We start from the raw sequence: 19,163 nt of genomic DNA, 5'->3' as shown, positions 1-19,163 counted from the left end.
TTAGACTTGTGAAGAACCAATAATCTAATTAGTATATATAATTGATCATCATCAAATATATTTATTTGTAAATTGATTCATCGACTTATAACTTATTTAGATGCATCGATGAATATTAAAAACAAAACGTTTCGACCTATATCGATGAATATTAAAAATAAAACGTCTCGACCTATATCGATTAATTTATGTCATGCATTATTAGTGATGAATGAATGGAATATAGAAGAATTAATACTAAACATCTTTAACATGTATATATGGACCACAAATTAAAGAAACAAAATAAGTTATTAGCATTAAGTAAACGAGTTAATAGGTTAAACATGGTCAAACTTTTGAATCACATTAATATTTACTATCTAAATAATATTAAATGTAATCCGTTAACACTTTATTTTGTAATATAAATAATGAATACACTAACATATACTATAACATGCTATATATATAGTTAAAGTAGTACAACGGAAGTGTGTGTGTGTGTGTATATATATATATATATATATATATATATATATATATATAGGTATAGCCGTATATATATATATCTAAAAACGTGAAGCGCTAGGGCCACAAGGTCGGGTTCTTTTGGGGATAGACTTGTGAAGAAGCAATAATCTAATTAGTATATATAATTGATCATCATCAAATATATCTATTTGTAAATTGATTCATCGATTTATAACTTATTTAGATGCATCAATGAATATTAAAAATAAAACGTTTCGACCTATATCGATGAATATTAAAAACAAAACGTCTCGACCTATATCGATTAATCTATGTCATGCATTATTAGTGATGATTGAATGAAATATAGAACAATTAATACTAAATATCTTTGACGTGTATATATGGATCACAAATTAAAGAAACGAAAGAAGTTATTAGCATCAAGTAAACGAGTTAATAGGTCAAACGACTAAACATATTTTAAATAGAATAATATTGGTTTATTAATTGATAAAGTTTTCGTACGTAGTAATATATGTGATTGATCATCAATTACAATATAGTGTGTGTGTGTGTGTGTGAAATTACTCATATACTTAATTATAACTTTGAAAATTAACTTAAATAGATGCTTATAATTTATTAAAAGTAATTAGTTAATATAATTATTTAGAAAGATTATGCTTATAGTTTATAATTATTTATAGTAAATATATATATGTGAATAAAATAAATGATTATAGTTTATAATAATTTTTTATAGTTTATAATATTTTAAGAAATAAAAACACAAAAAAACTATTTAGTTTTTTTTAAAAAAAAAAATAACCGACCAAAGTTGATCGGTTAATAGTCAAAATACAGTCAACGCCCGTCACTTAGTGTACCGACCAAAATTACCGACCAACGTTGGTCGGTAATTCTAATTTCAGATCCCAAATATGAGATTTTCCCCTCATTTCTCTCACTCTCTTCTCCCTCACACACACAACATCCTTCACCCTCTCCTCATCTATTTCCCTCACATAAATTCCATTCCCCACCCCACGTCGCCACTGCCCCGTGTCGCCACTCCATCGCTGTCGCCGCTGCTACTGACTCCACCACTGCCGCCCTTCATTCTCTACCTCCTAAAAATTCTAAGTTTGAATTACAACTTATATCTTTTTTGTATAAATTTAATGTTTTGTTAATTAGTTATGAATTAGTTAATCAGTGTTTAAATTGATTGTTTAACTTTGTATTTTATTGAAATCTTGAGTTTAGGTCTTATTTTAATTGAATTGATTACATATGGTGTAAATTGAATGTTTAAGTTTGTACTGACTTGAATAGTTTAGTTAGGAATTGAATTATTAACTTTGAATTGAATTGAGTTTTTAGGATTTGTTCTTTTGAATTGAACTTTTAGGGTATGAATTGAATTTTTAGGGGTAAGTGTTGAACTTTTTGGATAAAGCTTATATTTTGTGAGGTTAATTGAATTGTTTAGGGTATGGGTTGAACTTTTAGTATATGAATTGAACTTTTAGAGGTAATGGTTGAACTTTTTGGATATGAATTGAAGTTTTAGGATATAAATTAAATTCTTCGGGGTAATGGTTGAACTTTTAGGATATGAATTGAACTTATGGTATATGTTTAAATTGAATGAATTATAATTAATTATATTTACTATAACTTAATTTTTGGTGTAATTAGTAAAAAATAATTATCTTAATTAAATAAAAATAATTTAATTAATTTATAACTGTAGAATAAATTAAGTAGTTCAAATACTTATGGAAATATCTCCATTTATTTTCATTTTATTTGTATAGGTGAAACATCGTACTTGGATGTACAATAGAAATTATCCTAATCGGCGGGGATTGCGGGAGGATTTTGTAGAAGGGGTTGATGACTTTATTAGACATGTAATGTCACTTTCATCATACCAAATTGAAGAAGTAATTAGGTGCCCTTGTGTCAAGTGCGACTATGTGAAGTTTAAAAAATCGGAGGAAGTTAAGCTTCATCTTTATAAGAATGGGGTTTATAGAGAATTACTTTATATGGACTAATCATGGAGAGATCGATGGTAGCCGTGGAATATTTCATAACATGATTGTTGGTGAAAGTAGTAGGTCGGTGGAGAATAGAAATCATGATTCTAGAATTCAGGATATGGTTGCCGATGCTTTTGGGATGCACTCCGGGGGTGAGCCCAAAGAAAATGTTGAACAAATTCCTAATGATGATGCAAAATATTTTTATGAACAGTTAGAGGAAGCTAGTCATCCACTACGTGAAGAAAGTCCGCACTCTGAGATGTTTGTTGCAGTTAGATTACTAAGTATCAAATCTGATTGGAATATTTTTCAAGTGGCCATGGACTCTTTCATTGACCTTATGAGTGAACTAGTTGATCCAAATATCAACTTACCTGGTGATTTCTATAAGGCAAAGAGATTGATTTCTAAGTTAGGACTCTCGTTAATGAGAATTGATTGTTGTGAAGATGGTTGCATGTTATATTATAAAGATGATGCAAATTTAGAAGTTGTAAATTCTGCGAAAAGCCTCGTTTCAAGAGGCTTTCCAGCGGGAATATGGTCACTGTGAAGGCGATGCATTATTTACCTCTTATACCTAGGTTAAAGAGGTTATATGCGTCGATGCGTTATGCTCCTCATATGAAATGACACTTTGAAAATAGAAGACCACCTGGTGTTATATGTCATCCTTCAGATAGAGAATCTTGGAAGCACTTTGATAGGACATATCCATATTATGCTAGTGAACCAAGGAACATTCGGTTAGGTTTGTGTGTGTGGATGGATTCACGCTTTTTTCTATATCTACGATACCATATTCATGCTGTCATGTCTTTCTTATACCTTATAATCTACCACATGAGTTGTGTATGACGAGAAGGGAGGCTCATTGCACACTAGGGGTGCTATCAACATCGGGACAATAAAAAGAAGATTGATAATTGCTTAAATTATTTTACTTTTTTAAGTATATCAATTCTATTTATTAACTAAATTAATTTATTTCAGGAAAAGAAGTATGGACATCCAATGAGCCATGATGAGCTATTCAAGGAGACACATATTTTAAAGAAGAAGAAAGAGGGGGATGGAGATAGGTGGGTCGAGGACCGGGCAGAGACTACATATGTAACCTTTTAATTTTCTTTAAATGTTATAATTTACTTTTATAAGAATTTTTAAATACTAATTTAATTTAAAATAATGTAGGGTCGCTACCAAAGTAACGTGGATGAATTCATTCATAGTCAGTCAGCTGGTGAATCAAGCGAGCCAAACCAACCTTCGGATGAGGATGCTGAAAGTATATGGTTTGAAGTTGTTGGCGGACCAAAATGGGGGAAGGTATACAGGCTTCCTACGAAAAGATTCCATCTCTATAGGTGTGGAATGCAAGGAATAGGGACTTCCTCACAGGGCGAGGAACTTAATAGGGAGATCCTCTCGAATATGCGGGAGACAGTGACAAAGCTTACATCCGATCTAGAAGCGGCCAAGGAAAAAGAAAGGCTTAGAGATGCTCAATTCCTTGGTATGCAAGCTCATATCAGAACTCTCCTTTCTACTAGAGCTTTTCTGTCGCCTCGGTCTCGTGAGTCATCGCCAGAGGTTCGACCTTCACGTGATCGTTCCTCCTGTCCTCCTCGTGATCGTTCTTCCCGTCCTCCCCGTGATTGTTCTTCCCTTCCTCCACAAGACCGTTCTCTATACCGTCTTGTAGATGAAAGTTCATCAGACAGTTATGATGTTGTAGAAAATACCCCTTGACCCACACTTTGATATACTTTAAACTAGACTAATAGACCAATTTTGAATTAGATTGAATAATTTTGAACTTGTTGTAATTAGTTTTTGCTTGGTTTTGGATTGTGATGTTCAATTGAATTTTAATATGTTAGTTTTAAAGTATTAATTGGATGTTTAGTTGTTGTTGTTGTTGTTGGGTATTTGGTTAGATTTGTGGTGAAATAGGGGTTGTATGTGGTGAATTGGTGGTTATTAGATGTGAATTGGGGGTATTGGTATGCTATTTTTATTTGGCAGGTGGTGTAGCTATCAAAATAGGCATTTTTTGCCAAAATTAAACCCAGAAAATCGACCAACCTTGGTCGGTCACTAATAAAAAAAATAAAATTGCACATTACCGACCAATGTTGGTTGGTTAATGTACAATGAATTCCCAAAAATTTAACATTACCAATCAAATTTGGCCGGTTTGTTGCCTGCCCTGTCGAGTTTACCGACCAATTTTGGTCGGTATTTTTAAATTTTAATTATTTGTAAAAAAAAAATATTTTCCAGTACAGACCAAAGTTGGTCGGTATTTTTAAATTTTAATTATTTATAAAAAAATATATATTTTTCAATACCGACCAAAATTGACCGGTAGGCAAAATTAATAAATTTAATACACCGTTCAAGTTTGGTCGGTAAAATTAAATTATTAAAATAATATTCCGACCAATTTTGGTTGGCATGTCAATTAAATTATCAGATGGTCGTGTATGGCATACCGACCAATGTTGGTCAGTAATTTCTGACCAACTTTAGTCGGTATACCATTCCGACCTTCAAAATACCGTCCACATGTGAATGGTCGCGTTTTGGATGGTTATTGGCCATTACCGACCAACTTTGATCGGTTTTTTTGAACGAATTTTCCCGAATTTCTAGTAGTGTAATTTCCACTTCCTTTTGTTTTCCTCACTCAAAATTTCACCTTTATTAGAATTCAATCCCATAATAAAATAAAGGACGTTGAATCAACAAAGCATAGGGAATTTATATTTGAGTTAGATTTCTCCAACTATGCGTTGGGTATTTAAGTTGATATAATAATATGACATTGATGAGTCATGATCGTCTAATTGATCTATACTACTACAGATTATCGATAATCTTCATTGTTTAACAATTGTCACCTGAATCATCACTTGACCTCTTCAAATTCACCTTGTAAAACTATAATTTTTTTTATATGATCATATGCTTTTTCAATGTCTAATTTAACATGTTTTTTATAGGAGAGGCTACATCACTTCACTGTAATTGCGAATACCGAAGTACATGCATGATGACATGGGGTGATGTCACTTAGGTACCCGTGTAAGGTTAGCCAAACTTATGTGTGAGGATTCATGTGGATGCAACAAAAAAGTATGGATAAATCATTATAAGAGGATTTATAATGATTGTTTATAGTCATTATTAATAGTTTAAAATCATGTTAGACAATGGTGGCTCAATAACGCCTAAAGGCCTAAAGCTAAATTTAATAAGAGTTTTTAAACTTTTTAGATTGAATACAAATATGCAAAAAGTTAATGTTGTATGTTTTTTTTAAAAAAAAATAGTATAGTAGCCTTAAAAGACATCTAGCGTTTAACTTTATCTAGTAATATTATAACTATATTGGTAAAAGTTAATTTCATGTTAATAAGATGTTAGTCATGTATTTGCACCTTGAATGTGATTGTTGTTAAAGACTATGTTTAATAATATGAATATCTTATAGTTTAATTCAATGTTCTAAAATATTTCTAATGTTAAAATATCAGGAATCTGTTTTTTTAAATAAAGATTATGTACGTTCTCTTTCTACAAACTTCAATATTGTCTAAGCAAAAATAAATAAATAAAATTTATTATTAAAAATTTTGAGGCCTAAAGCAAAGGCCTTATTAGCCTCCCCTTGAGCCACCTGATGTTAGATAGCCTACATCAAAAATTCATGACCTACTTTCTATCTATTTAAGCTTCTGAATAGCTAAAAAAGCTGAAACATGAATATTCTCCAGGGAAACTTTACTACTATTAAAAAAACTAAACCGAGCATTACAAATCAGTTAAAATTCGTAAAAACAAATTTATTAATCCTTTTCTGAAGCTGGAATATCTTGTATAACAAATGTGACTTCCTTGAGAAGTCTGAATTATCCCGAGAACGGAGAAGATCACGACAGAAGCATCCAATCAAAGTTAAACCCATCTTGAATTCTCTCAGTTGTGTGTTTTATGATCAGATATGCAATGAACTATGTAGAACAATGACATTTTGTACGACTTGTCGACTTCTGCTGCAAGCCAAAGAACAAAAAAGCATCAATCTTTTTTTGTTATGCTCTGTGGATAATGGTTTACTTGCTTTTTGACTACCAAGTCCCACTGTGGCTTATACCACTTGAACAGAAAAAGGAGCATATATATTCCTAATTCCATATACCACCAGTTTGTGGCTTTTGGTATCTCATTGCATTTGTCAGTATTTCAAATCACTTCACCCTTACATTGTGTGTGTTTTTACTCATTTGCTAAGATACATTAACTGGATTAAACTAGCACATGATCATGGAAGTAATTTAGCCAATCCCATTTATTGGATAGCTTTTGTCTTTACCGCATGCTAATCTGCAACCTTAGAACATTAATCTAAACAATTTCTTCCTAGTTGTCACAGAAAGGCAGTTGACTCGTTTTTCTTCAAAAGTAAGTCTTTGCAAAAGTCAAATTTAAGGTACAACTCCCAAATAACTGTATTATAAGCTGAAAAGGAAAACGAAAAGAGGGAGGGGGAGACAGAGGGAAGTAGTCATTAGATCTCAAACAAGAAAAAGAAAAGGAACCTTTTCAAAAAGAACAAGGATAATCAAGTTAGTTACTAGGATTGTTTAATAAATTATTTTGGTTTTGGGCATTCAATGGAAACCAATGGCCTTACATGGCTCACATGTGGCAGTCGCTACAAAGAAAAAATCTTTAACAAGAGAGTAATTGAAGACTTCCAGAAATTTCAGCCTTACATGTGGTGTGCTTGACCGGCTTAGTGATAATCATTTTTTCAGTATTTGGCCTCTTAATCCGTTCCAAAATGAAGCTGCATTAACAGTCCTCTTGCCGGGAAGCTGAACTTCCAAAACCTGGAATACCAAAGAACTAGCATTATCAATCTCTAATGTTAACATATGCAGAAGAAGAATGCCCATATTAGCAGCAACTAATCCTCTCTCTCTCTCTCTCTCTCTCTCTCTCTCTCTCTCTCTCTCTCTCTCTCTCTCTCTCTCTCTCTAATATTAACATACTACAGAAAAAGGATGTGCCCATAGTAGGCAGACAACTAGTCTTCCTCCCCTCCATCCTCTCTCTACACAAATCACTCAAGACAAATACATGAGATAAACTAACGTATGTAAATGCGTATGCATACAACCAATGATAGTAGGGCTTCAATCCAGATGAAATTAAAGAAACCCAACCCTCTGTTAACGGATTCCCAAGAAACATCAAATTTAGAGTTTACGAAGTTTCTAAATAAAAAGCTATAGTAAAACTTTGAGCCAGCATAGAATATAAAATGTCGTTATACATACATACATACATACATAGAAAGCCAACATCAATTGTGGATATCATGCAGCTATCCAGATTTAATAAGACATGAAAATAGAGAATCTTTGTAAGTTGTATAGGATAGCATTTTGTCAGCCTCCTCTTCTGTATATATGGTTTTGCACAGCGTTTGTGCAGTGATATATAAAATTTGTTACCACTTCAAAATAGGAAAAAAAAAAGACATGAAACTAGCAACCCATAAAATCTAGGATTATAGACGTTGATAGAAAACTTGCAGCTTGAATCAAAATATTCTTGAATTTTAGGTACAAAATCTTCTCACCTCCAGGGCCGTGTCCCCACCACAAGGAATTACCAGTGAACCTTTGGTAAAAAGCACATCATTGGCTTCTATATCTTGACTTCTGATACCACTGTAAATCCGAGTGGTGATAATTTTAAGCTCTATACTACCGCTCTCGCCACTGCTAGGGTCAATGACCATAAGTCTAGCTCGAGTTCCTGGCCATCCTGCAAATGCCCGAACCTAAAAGCTACTGTGTCATGAACCCTCAGCCCAGATTGAAAGACAACTTAGAAGAATACCTTATTATGAAGCACTTGGGCATCTTCATCAAAGGATAGCCATGACTCCTCAGGAGTTATCTGCAAGAAGCAAAAATAGAGTCTTATTCCCAGAATATGATGGGAAAGGTTTATCTGGATTTCAATTAGCCAAAATGAAATCCAAAATCTGCATAAATGCATTGAATGATATTTGAAAAAAATTAATATTAAGGTATCATACAAAAAGAATTATCTTGTGCAACAGTTTGAGACCCACTATTGGTGTCACTCCAACCGTCCAACGGTATGTATCTCATTTTCAAGATGAATTTAGTTCTCATGTAAACCTACCTACCCATTGATAGAGAAGCATGGCACAAAGTTTCAAACAGGGACGGGCTTATTGTCAAGAGCACTAAAAATTCATGTGATGGAGGAAACATATTTAGTGAAGTAGGATCCACTGTCTGCCTGTGATAATATGCACTTAACCTTCATTCAATTAATCTCTAATATCACCCAATAGGAAAAAAGAAAAGCAAGGATTTTGCATGAGAAGATATGGTGACAAGTGACCAAATATGGCTAGCAATATAGAGGGATGTGAATCCTAAGTTCCTTATGTTTCATGAGCAGGATATGCAAGACGTTTCAATTTTGAGCTCACATCCTCTAGTGAAAATGGACTTAGTAATATCCGGATGGTAAATGAAATGCTGAATAAACCATAAAGGGACCCGTGGGCACCTATTAGATGCTTACAAGTGTCATTGTGCTCCATGAGTTTACCTAATGGCACTAATAATTGGACACTGATCTTGACCTCTGTACTAGGTAAAGCATTCCCTCCCCCCCAAATGCTCCCCTTCATTTATATTTTGACATCTTGGTTCCTAATCGAAACATGGCAATTATTACTCCAGAGATGGAGAACTAACTTGACAACCAGAGTATTCTGCTAGGGCCCATCTCGGCATTTATTCACATCATCTCAATTTATCGCGGAGGCCGCAGATACATTTGGGATCCTTCAACTAGACTCCACCCTGAACCCCATAACCCCTGATCCTCAAGGTAACTTTAATCAATATCAGGCGTATTAGCACAGCACACCACGAGACTGTTCCAGAGTCATGATTCTATCCATAAGCAGGGCCTATTATCCTACAACAGGCCAATGGAAGCCACCTTCAAATGATACACTTAATGTAATAATTATGAGAGGTTTCTAGGTAGATGAAAGACATATCTGTCCTGGCTATTAAATTGTCCAACCACAAGAGTTGGAAGTTTTGTCATGCAGGCCTGAGCTTAAGACTTTCCTTAAACTCAGTATATAATACTGGCGCATATATCCAGCCAAGATGGCTGATATCTTAACATTCTCAGGACATCTTGCTATTGCCGATACAGGAAAGGTTAAATATGCCATGATGTTTAACGAACCCACATCTCCATTTGGTTGAACATTACACTTGAAACTCGGAAGAAATGCACCAAACAATGGACACACTGTAGGGGGTAATTTTACCTTGGGAGCCAGAGAAGCTCTAGAGTCATCTTGCTCTTCTGCTCTTCCACTTGCAGACCCATCAAATATGGACGGAAGTTCACGAATTAGAAGTTTGGAACCTGAATGGAATAAAAGCCCATGAGCTATTGGAAAATGGAATCTGAATCGTGACAATACTCGACATCCCAATATCTTCACATAGCACAGAAAACAACACTGAATGTAATTTGATCACATGAATTTTGAAGAGCAATGTTGACAATATCGAGCTGGGAATACTACCTCTTCAAAAACCCTGCCAAAGATTCTCCAACTATTACACAATTAACTTGCTACGACCAAAACTGAAAGCTGAATACATTCCATTCTCCAATTTTACAGGCCAAATGATGCATTCAATATCACAGACAGAAAAAAAGGTGGTCTTTTCAACTCAGAATACAAATTTTCATCTAAGGAAGACAAGCATTGTAACAGTGAAAATTTTCAGTTAGTGAAGAGCAGGAAGTAGAAGACAAGAGTAACAAACCTAGAGCAAATAGTAACTCAAGTAAATCTGGAGCCTGCAAAAAGGATATTATAAAGCATCAGTCAGAAAATTCATTAAGAAATGAAGGTGCTGCCAAGAAGTGGGCAGTCCACATGCATATAGTTACAAGGATAAAAATAAGACGAGGAGCAACTATGTGGTTAGGCCAAAACTAATCAATATACTGACACATTTTTCATGTATCTGCATTATTATACACCAACCTTAACCGTGTCACCTTACCAAGCAAGGAAAATTAAAAACACAGAAAAAGGGAATAATCACAAGAATCTCTTCATCAAAAAAAAGGAATAATCACAAGAATCTTTTTCCAATAATAGCAAGCAGCGCGAATCGTTTTTTTTTGCTGCATCCAGCACAATGGGCTTTCAGAACTTAACACATTTATCCACGATAACAAAACTAATAAAAACAACATTTCTGGAAAGAAAATCACAAAGACCTTTATTTGATCATCAACTGTTACTCTTTCACGCGCAATAACTGGTCCAGCATCCAATTTACGAACTGTATAAGCTAACGACACCCCTGTTTCTTTAACACCATCCTGAAATTACATATGCAGTTCCACAAATGATAAGTCCATCAAGCGAGTAACCCATATAATTTCCATAAGCTTTCAGGAGAAAGAAACCTGCAATGCTCTTTGAACAGGGGCTGCGCCACGATATAGAGGCAGTAAACTTGGGTGTATGTTAACTGTTCCTGCTTGATTGGACCAAAAAGGCTAATGCTCATTCAGATAATCGAGCTTAAGCAGAAAATATTTCTTTGTAAACTCCAAAAACAGCAGTTGATCTTTTTAGGCATTAGCTATTCAGAATCCCCTCTACTCGTCTAAGCTTTAGTATTCCAATTACAACGACATCCCTTCTATTTAGTATGCAATTATTGGAGCTTCCCCTACCATCAACGTCGCCAGCTAAAAATGTTAGAAGTTGCTGACACCCAGCATTGTCATAGATTGTCCACTGTGAACCTCAACAGAAATGTGGTACATTTAAGTTTTTTATAATTCCAAGTTTTCATATTCAAATTCACTAGAAGATGCTTGAGGAAAGGTCTTCTTAAACCACAAGAAATGCCAAATACAAGAAACTATGGCTGAAGTGAAAGATGGTCTGTAAAGTGAAAAAACTAAGGTCTGTTCATCAAGTGAAAGATGGTTCTAACTCTGATAGTTCCAAACTCCAACTCATAAAATATGACAATGCAGCATAACCGAAGAACAGAGGAAATCACTAGTTAAAAAAATACAGCACAATGAGGAATCATTGCCTAACCTTTTGAAGGAATATTCAGAAATTTAGTGGGTAAAATATTCCCATATGCAGCAGTAACACAAAGCTCTGGCTCCAAAGCTTTAAAGTTAGAAAGAAATGCTTCCTGCATTATAATAACACAGTTAATAAGACGTACAAACGGAAACCCAGTCACTGTAATTTTATAAACAATTGAAGATTGATTGGCAGAATCAATGATAAGAGGTTGGAATATTTTATCAGCAGACAAAAAAATCACAAAATGCATCAAGAAAGCTATTGGTTTCTTACAGTTTCATCACTTAAGCATCATTTTAAAACTTATTGATATAAAATCATTGATCATTAAAAGAAAGGTAACATAATTTCTTTACCTTTCTTGCTACCTAAGAGAAACTACCCGAGGCTGGCCACCAGTGGCGGAGCCAGGATTTTCAATAAGGGGAGTCAAAATATAAAAAATTAAACTCACCAAGAAGTCAAGGGGTGTCAATAATATATATATACATATTTTTTTTTAAATAATCCAGCTACACGGTATAATTTTCTGACGAAGGGGTGTTGGTTGACACCCCTTGGGTGCATGTGGCTCCGCCACTGTTGGCCACCATACTTAATAACAGTCGACTGTGCACATGCTTTTCATGTCTTAAAGAATTATAACCAAAACTAGGGTCTCTAGAAACAAAATGATTTCAGTAAAAAGGCACCATGGAAGTTTGCAATAAGGAAGACACCCGTGGAGCAGTGACAAATTAAAATATATATACAAAATACATAAATATGTAAATAACCATTATTACCTCACCGACCTTCACAGGTGTGAAAATCAAATCAGAAGGGAATCCTCTGTCAAGAGCATGTTGAGCAACCGGTGAAGGCATTACTTTTCTTCCTCTATCCCTTCTGGTGGGTGGTTGCGCAATGATAGCTGTGACCTAACCAGTGTCAAACTAGCTCAGTTTTCTACCCCATCCTTAAGTACCAAACAGAACTGAAAAGATGCCTATAGTGACTTTAGCTACATAAAATCTGCTGACCATAAACATCTACTGCAGATAATCAACCTAAATCGGACAAGAAAAACTTTTGACTGAAAAATGCAAAAGCTAGATGCAGCCCCAAGGAAGTAAGAAGTCGGCTTCACTCAAAAGAAGAAAATAAGCTTGTGAAAAGTTTAGTTATAAGCACACAAAAAAATGCAGACCCGTCAACAAAGTTAAGAGAACAACTTTTGTATTTCATTAGTAAAAAGAATTACTTCAAGGAAAAGAGACAGAATATAGAGGAATGAGCATAAAAACCTATGGCTACATAGAATAAAATGTGAGCAAAATTAATTAGGGAAAGTGGTTAAGTCCTGCTTGAAACTCAAGTACACAATGAAGTTACTAGTATTTGTGGTAAAAATCAAGTCTTTCTAGAAATTCTTGCTCACAGGCATCGCATATGTTCGTGCACAAACAGCTAAACAACATTACATCTATGCCCAGATGAAAAAGAATACACATCAGTTGGAACTATAACACAGCAACAACTAGGCCTCAATCCTAAACTAGTTGAGATCCACTATACAAATAATGTATATCCATTCTACTACATTTTGCACCAGCTTCATTCAAATGCTCAACTATTTATATTAAAAAACACAACACAGGAGCAAGAAATATAGACATTTACTCATGACATATGTTATACTTACAAATGTCCATAAGCATACCTCAAATAGGGAATCTTGGGCAGCAGAAGCATTGAATAAAGCATCAAGAACTGAAGCAGAAACCTGAAATTATGCAATTAACAATAAATATTGCAATAGTACGAAGAAAGGGGAGATGGGAGCAATATGCCAACCAACCTGAGGAGAACCCAGAAAGACAAGACGCTTCTTCTTTGAATTGGAAGTGATAGTAGAAGGAGCAGAAGAAGAAGCGGTGACACTGAAGCTACAAAAGCGTCGAATCATCACTGAAGACGACAGCATCCTAATTCCCTCTCAAACACAAATATATGTAAAGATGAGGATGTTTTACTTTTTCAGGAATAGTTTGTTTGGACTCAAGTAGGTGTTTGCCATCTCCTTTTTCTCTCCTCAGAAGTTATACAATTGTACTATAATTTTGTAAAATCTTAATTAAGGGATAATAAATTTAAAAAAAGGTGGAAATACAAATAAAAAAGGTTGATATATCAGAATTTACATTGTAAAGACCTCGAGTACTAATTAAATGTTTTGTTTTGAATATATATAAAAATATATAATATACACACAAATATAAAGTAGGAAACTAGAAAAATTGTTTTTCTTTTCCGGAATATATGTGTAATATCTGTTAAAAGGAACTGAAAAAATCAATACTCCAAGTCCCCGAGCTCCTTAGCCAAAACCCCTAAAAGCAGAGAGAAAGAATCGAGAGCTTAGATGGAGGGAGGTTGTCTAACATTCACTACTGCCTCGGCACCAACAAGACCTTCAACCTTATTCAATTACAATCCCACAGTTACCAAACAATTTTACAGAAATTCACTACAAAATACTATTACACATGATAAACGAAGAGGAGGATTATCAATAAAAGCATCGACCCACAATTTTTCTACAACAAAGCCGACACTATCTCGGAACTGGGATGTTTCGAGTTACTCAAAAGCACCTTCTTGGTTGCCCAGATTTGAAGAACTTGATACTACCAATATGCTTCTTCGTCAAAGGATTATCTTCTTGGGTTCTCAGGTTGTCACTAATTTTAATAAAGATTTGTTTTTTGGGTTTTGTTAATTCACTCTTTATAATAAAAATTTAAACTTTATACGTGGTTTTGTTAATTGACCATATGGGGATTATGTTTCTCATTGGTTCCGCATTAATTTGTTAATTTTACTACATTCTGTGAGCTTAATTAGTGTTAGGTGTCATTACTCTGGAAAGATTTGTTTTTTTTTTCTTTTGGGGTTTTGTAATTCAATAAAGATTTGAATATTGTACGTAGTTTCTTTAACTGGTCATATAGGTATTAGTTTTTTTCTTTTCAATTCCGTTTTAATATGTCAATTTTGCTGCTGGTTGCTTAATATTGTTAGTATTGCTTGGGGAAGTTGTCACTGCAAGGATTTTTAATTCTTAGATGGGTTTTTCCTGTTTGTTAACAATTCACACTATTCTATTGGCCAAACAGATAGCTTTTCGTTCTGCACGAACAAACTTTTACTTGACTTCTTATCCATTGCCAATTGATGATGCGCTATCTATGATAAACTTTTACCTTATTGAAAAAGAAGATGATGCGCTATCTATGATTGATTACATTATGATTAGAACTTGACAATGAGGAATTATCTTATATTTGAATCCTAGAAGTGCAATGTTGTTTCTAAGACTTGGGAAACTGTTTGGTGATGAACAGGTAGATGATACGACTGCAGATTTTGTTATAAGCCAGCTATTATTTCTTGATGCCGAAGATCAGAAAAAGGACATCAGATTGATCATTAATTCACCTGGTGGTTCAGTAACTGCTGGTATGTCTAAATGTTTCACTTACTTTGGTTGGATCTGATGCTATCCTTTTCAGCTGAAGTTGAAACACACCATTTTTGATAGGGATGGGAATCTATGATGCTATGAAATTGTGCAAGGCTGATGTTTCTACAATCTGCATGGGACTGGCTGCATCGATGGGTGCGTTTCTCCTCGCATCTGGCAGCAAGGGAAAGAGGTACTGCATGCCGAACGCAAGGGTGATGATTCATCAACCACTTGGAACTTCTGGTGGTAAAGTATGTGCTTACACTTCCCTTTACTCATCAACTTGTAGTGTTTTCTTTTTGCTTGACACTCTTATTCGAGAAAAACCTAAGTTATGCAAGGGCGTGATTGATGGTTCAACTTTGATGTACTGTTATTTGTTTGTGCTCACTGAGCTGCTTCTCTGAAGCTTTTTGTATTTTCTTTTGCTACATATATACATCCAAACACGCAGAAAAAACTTTCTTGCCAGAATATTTTCTATGAAATATGCATTTGCGTAAGTTTTTTTAATGAAAAACACTGTAACACTGAGGCATCACTGCATCTTGAGTTCCCGATTCTGCAAGATATTTTACTCTCGGATTTCTGAACAATTTTCATTTTGTTTGTTTTTCTATTCTGAAGTTCAATAAGTTAGCCCTGTCAAATTTGGAACATCCTTATCTTTTAGACTCAGTGCTCACTGGTTGTCTTGTTAGTATTATCCCGTTCGTATTCAGTTCTCTTTCTGGATATATCTGAGTTCGCTACATATAGCTTTTGATTTGCTCATTCAGTTGATAGTGGCCTCTCCTGCAGCATTTCATTGCTGGGAAGGATTGGTGTAAAATTCTGAATCAATGTATAATAAATACTAACTTGACTGATCACAGGATTGGTTCTAAAACTGTTCGACATATAGTTAATAGTTTATTGGTCTAACTAACTTATTCTTCTAGATGTAAAAATCTGTTAGATCTCTCTCTCACTTCTCCTCCCACCTCTCTCTATGTCCCGCAGTCAAAATGTCTGCAGTTGTCCACTCAAATGGGGTTAAAGCTTTTGCTTTACATTGTATGCTTGTAATGGGCGTATGCACATACGATATGCATGATATAGCCAGCAATCAGGTTTCATGTTGAGCTTTCATTGGCCATTTTTAGATCTAGACATCCAAGCTAGTATTCTTATGTATGAGTACGACTGAAGTTCAATAACAGTTGCACCTGATGTCTTGAACTTATCTGCATTTGCTATTCAGTTTTGAATTTGCTCTGTCAGATTCCCTAGCAGCTTCAGGAGTTACTGGGTGCACTGGCTATTTTGTCAAACATGAAGCATAAACCTCTCGTGTTCCTGTTGTGCCAATAATCTTTTGGCTAGCCTAGGCTAGTGCTAGTTTATAATAAATAAATTCATTCAGATATCACAGAGCAAAGATGTGATTCAGGGATTCATTTGCTAATCGTATAGTTTTTGGGGCTAAAATATTTGTCTTATGCTCTGTGAATATTTTGGTCCAGCTCGATGCCAGAAGTTTGACTGAGCTATGTTGAGGGACTCCTTTTGGAAAGTATCAGCTTCAGTATAGGAGACCTGAGAGAATGAGGTCATGGGGAGGCCTGTCAATTCAGCTAGCAAAATCACTGTAGTTGGGGATTATAGTTATCCTTTTCATGCACACATGTTGCTCTTAGAAAATATATGGGTTGTGCTAAGTTTAGGAGACTCTGATTTTACACTCTATACGATTCTCCGAAACTAATTACCAAAATTCAGTCAACTACTACAACAATTTATTTAAACAATTTCTTACAGCACTTTCTAGTACAGTGGTCAACCATAGCATTTTTTTGTCATAAATTTTTTTATAATTGGTTAGACCCAAACCAAAGGAATGTGCATGCTTTGGTTTCATGTTGATTCCTTATGGACATGCAAGTACCACACTGGTCTTACAAGTAATATTGAGTGAGTGAGTGTTGATCCAACGGCAAATTGATGCCAAGGAGTGTAAGAACCAAAAATAAACCTCCTTTACCTGGTCAAACTTAAACATGAGCTGAAGCCGCTGCGATTGTCATGAGATGTGGAGCATGTGGGAAACATTGGCATAAGCTCTTCTATTTGAGATTACGGAGTCACAAGTAACTGATTGTTAGAGCGTAACTGTCAACCATATGCAACCAGGGATGGATGTGTCCAGTCCAGCGGGAACGCGCAGCGCAAACGAACCTGAGTTGCTATACCGAATCCCCCGCTGGCCATCGGGGACCGAGTGGTAAGGCCATGATCCGCAGGCACGAACGACAACTCCAAACGTCACACATCCGCAGCCTACCTACCGTTTAGGTGGCACCAGCGAGATCCAGCTAAGGTAAGGAACTTCGTGTCGCGGCTGCTCCACTCCGCTGCGGTCTCATGAACTGAACTTTGTTGCCTTCCCGCGCGCGAGAATGGGCGCTGTGCCGTGGGTCAGTTTCGGGGTGGGGACAAGTAATGAAGGAACTAAATTAATTAGCAATTTAATTAATATATCAATAGTGGTGCTTGTAATGGTTCTGAAGTTCAAGGGAGTTACGCCTAGAACTATGATTTTCTCCAATACTGTAATCAGTCAATTGCTTCTTTCACGGTAACTATCTTTCGAGTTGCTTATAACCCTATCTTAACCTATTCTCTTTATGTCTATGAGGATATTGCCAATGAAGATGCATAAAGCTCCAGGCCTAATTATGGTTGCATAAGGCAATTAGGTATATGTTCTTCATTAGAAGAAAGAAAAAAAAAGGGCAATTAGGTAGTGTGTAATATATCCTAATTGCAAATCAGTCCACCTAGTGACCTCAGTAACCTGATCTTATGCTATTTGGCTTAGTTCTAACATATAATCTGCTAATATTTATTGATGTGACATTAATTTATTTGAGGGAGTTATGCCAGCACTCAGTATCATATCAATAAATGCTACTAATAAGCTACTGTCTCTTCTCTGGACGTGTTTCAAGTAGGTCAATTTCCGTCATCCTAGCATGCATCTTTCCTAGTTTAATAACTTTTTTCTTTCTTTTTTGTTCTGTCTTTTTCCTCGTTAATCAAGATGTACTTCCTTGAACTCATCTTCATTCACAATAATAACTTTTATTTGACTCGTTACTCCAGGCAACGGAGATGAGTATACGGATCAGAGAAATGGCATACCACAAGATTAAGCTTAACAAAATACTATCAAGAATTACTGGCAAGCCTGAAGAAAAGGTGATTATTTTAGATACCGTCTCTTACTGTAAATGAATTGTTTGTGAAAGTTATATAACTCTTATATTTCTCTTTTTCCTTTCATTTTTTCCCTAGATTGAAGTGGATACAGATCGTGATAATTTCATGAATGCTTGGGAGGCTAAGGAATACGGATTGGTTGATGCTGTTATCGATGATGGCAAACCAGGATTGGTCGCACCAACTGCAGATGCCACAGCTCCGCCAAAAACACGAGTTTGGGATATGTGGAAGATTGAAGGAAGCAAGAAGGCAAAGAAAAATTTGCCTTCTGAAGAAAGAATGTTGCAAAATGGGTATGTGAGTAGTCAAGATGATGAGCAAAAGAGCAATGAACAGAAAGATGAAGCACCTACTCCTCTATAGTGTATTGGGATACATGTAACATGTGGCCTTCAACAAATGTACTAGTCGTATTCAATTTGAGATGTCGTCTCAGGGATTAATTGTAGATTAATACTTACTTTATATTATGCTCGAGGTCTCTTGAGCTTTCTGTTGTACCAATGTCTATTGTTTTTAAGGTTGTTTAATAGTATTTGAATTGGTATTTTGTTAAGGATTTAGGTCTATTGTTAGAAAGCAATTTGAAATGCAAATTAAATTAGCAAAATGTTATACCAATTTGTGCGAGACTCGTGTCATAATTTTTTAAGTTAAGCAT

The 19,163-nt window shown here is 35.1% G+C and overlaps 2 protein-coding genes across 6 annotated transcripts; one reads left to right on the top strand and one right to left on the bottom strand.

Annotated features, from left to right (window-relative positions):
* Nucleotides 1–6,288: 6,288 nt before the first annotated feature.
* LOC107777949 (uncharacterized) lies at nt 6,289–13,842 on the bottom strand. 5 transcript variants are annotated; one of them, XM_016598118.2, is made up of 12 exons: nt 13,571–13,842; nt 13,433–13,495; nt 12,516–12,650; nt 11,734–11,836; nt 11,085–11,155; nt 10,893–10,997; nt 10,430–10,463; nt 9,919–10,019; nt 8,427–8,486; nt 8,164–8,367; nt 7,292–7,408; nt 6,289–6,568 (listed from the first exon to the last, which is right to left on the bottom strand). In XM_016598118.2, the coding sequence occupies exons 1-11, from the start codon at nt 13,694–13,696 to the stop codon at nt 7,322–7,324; spliced, it is 1,089 nt and encodes a 362-aa protein (XP_016453604.1). In that variant the 5' UTR covers nt 13,697–13,842; the 3' UTR covers nt 6,289–6,568; nt 7,292–7,321. The 5 variants fall into 5 exon arrangements, with proteins under 5 accessions (XP_016453604.1, XP_016453606.1, XP_016453605.1 ...); XM_016598120.2 differs by having other exon boundaries at nt 12,525–12,650; XM_016598119.2 differs by having other exon boundaries at nt 6,338–6,565.
* Nucleotides 13,843–14,036: 194 nt separating this feature from the next.
* Nucleotides 14,037–19,123, top strand: LOC107777950 (ATP-dependent Clp protease proteolytic subunit 3, chloroplastic). The gene is made up of 5 exons (XM_016598123.2): nt 14,037–14,446; nt 15,117–15,231; nt 15,314–15,489; nt 18,383–18,478; nt 18,575–19,123. Exons 1-5 carry the CDS (start codon nt 14,135–14,137, stop codon nt 18,863–18,865), a joined length of 990 nt encoding a protein of 329 aa, XP_016453609.1. The 5' UTR covers nt 14,037–14,134; the 3' UTR covers nt 18,866–19,123.
* Nucleotides 19,124–19,163: the final 40 nt, after the last annotated feature.

This window comes from Nicotiana tabacum, chromosome 17 (genome assembly GCF_000715075.1).
Source record: "Nicotiana tabacum cultivar K326 chromosome 17, ASM71507v2, whole genome shotgun sequence".
In the NCBI taxonomy this organism is placed as follows: domain Eukaryota; kingdom Viridiplantae; phylum Streptophyta; class Magnoliopsida; order Solanales; family Solanaceae; genus Nicotiana; species Nicotiana tabacum.
Note: the sequence above shows the minus strand (reverse complement) of the source record. Positions and strands in the feature narration are given on the sequence as shown.

Coding starts and splice junctions, on each gene's coding strand:
- LOC107777950 (XM_016598123.2), top strand. CDS start 14,135: ATGGAGGGAGGTTGTCTAACATTCACTACTGCCTCGGCACCAACAAGA. Junction 15,232..15,313: donor TGGTGGTTCAGTAACTGCTG/GTATGTCTAAAT, acceptor CATTTTTGATAG/GGATGGGAATCTATGATGCT. Junction 18,479..18,574: donor CTGGCAAGCCTGAAGAAAAG/GTGATTATTTTA, acceptor TTTTTTCCCTAG/ATTGAAGTGGATACAGATCG.
- LOC107777949 (XM_016598118.2), bottom strand. CDS start 13,696: ATGCTGTCGTCTTCAGTGATGATTCGACGCTTTTGTAGCTTCAGTGTC. Junction 11,837..12,515: donor CACCTGTGAAGGTCGGTGAG/GTAATAATGGTT, acceptor ATTATAATGCAG/GAAGCATTTCTTTCTAACTT. Junction 10,464..10,892: donor CAGTTGATGATCAAATAAAG/GTCTTTGTGATT, acceptor TCCTTTTTGCAG/GCTCCAGATTTACTTGAGTT.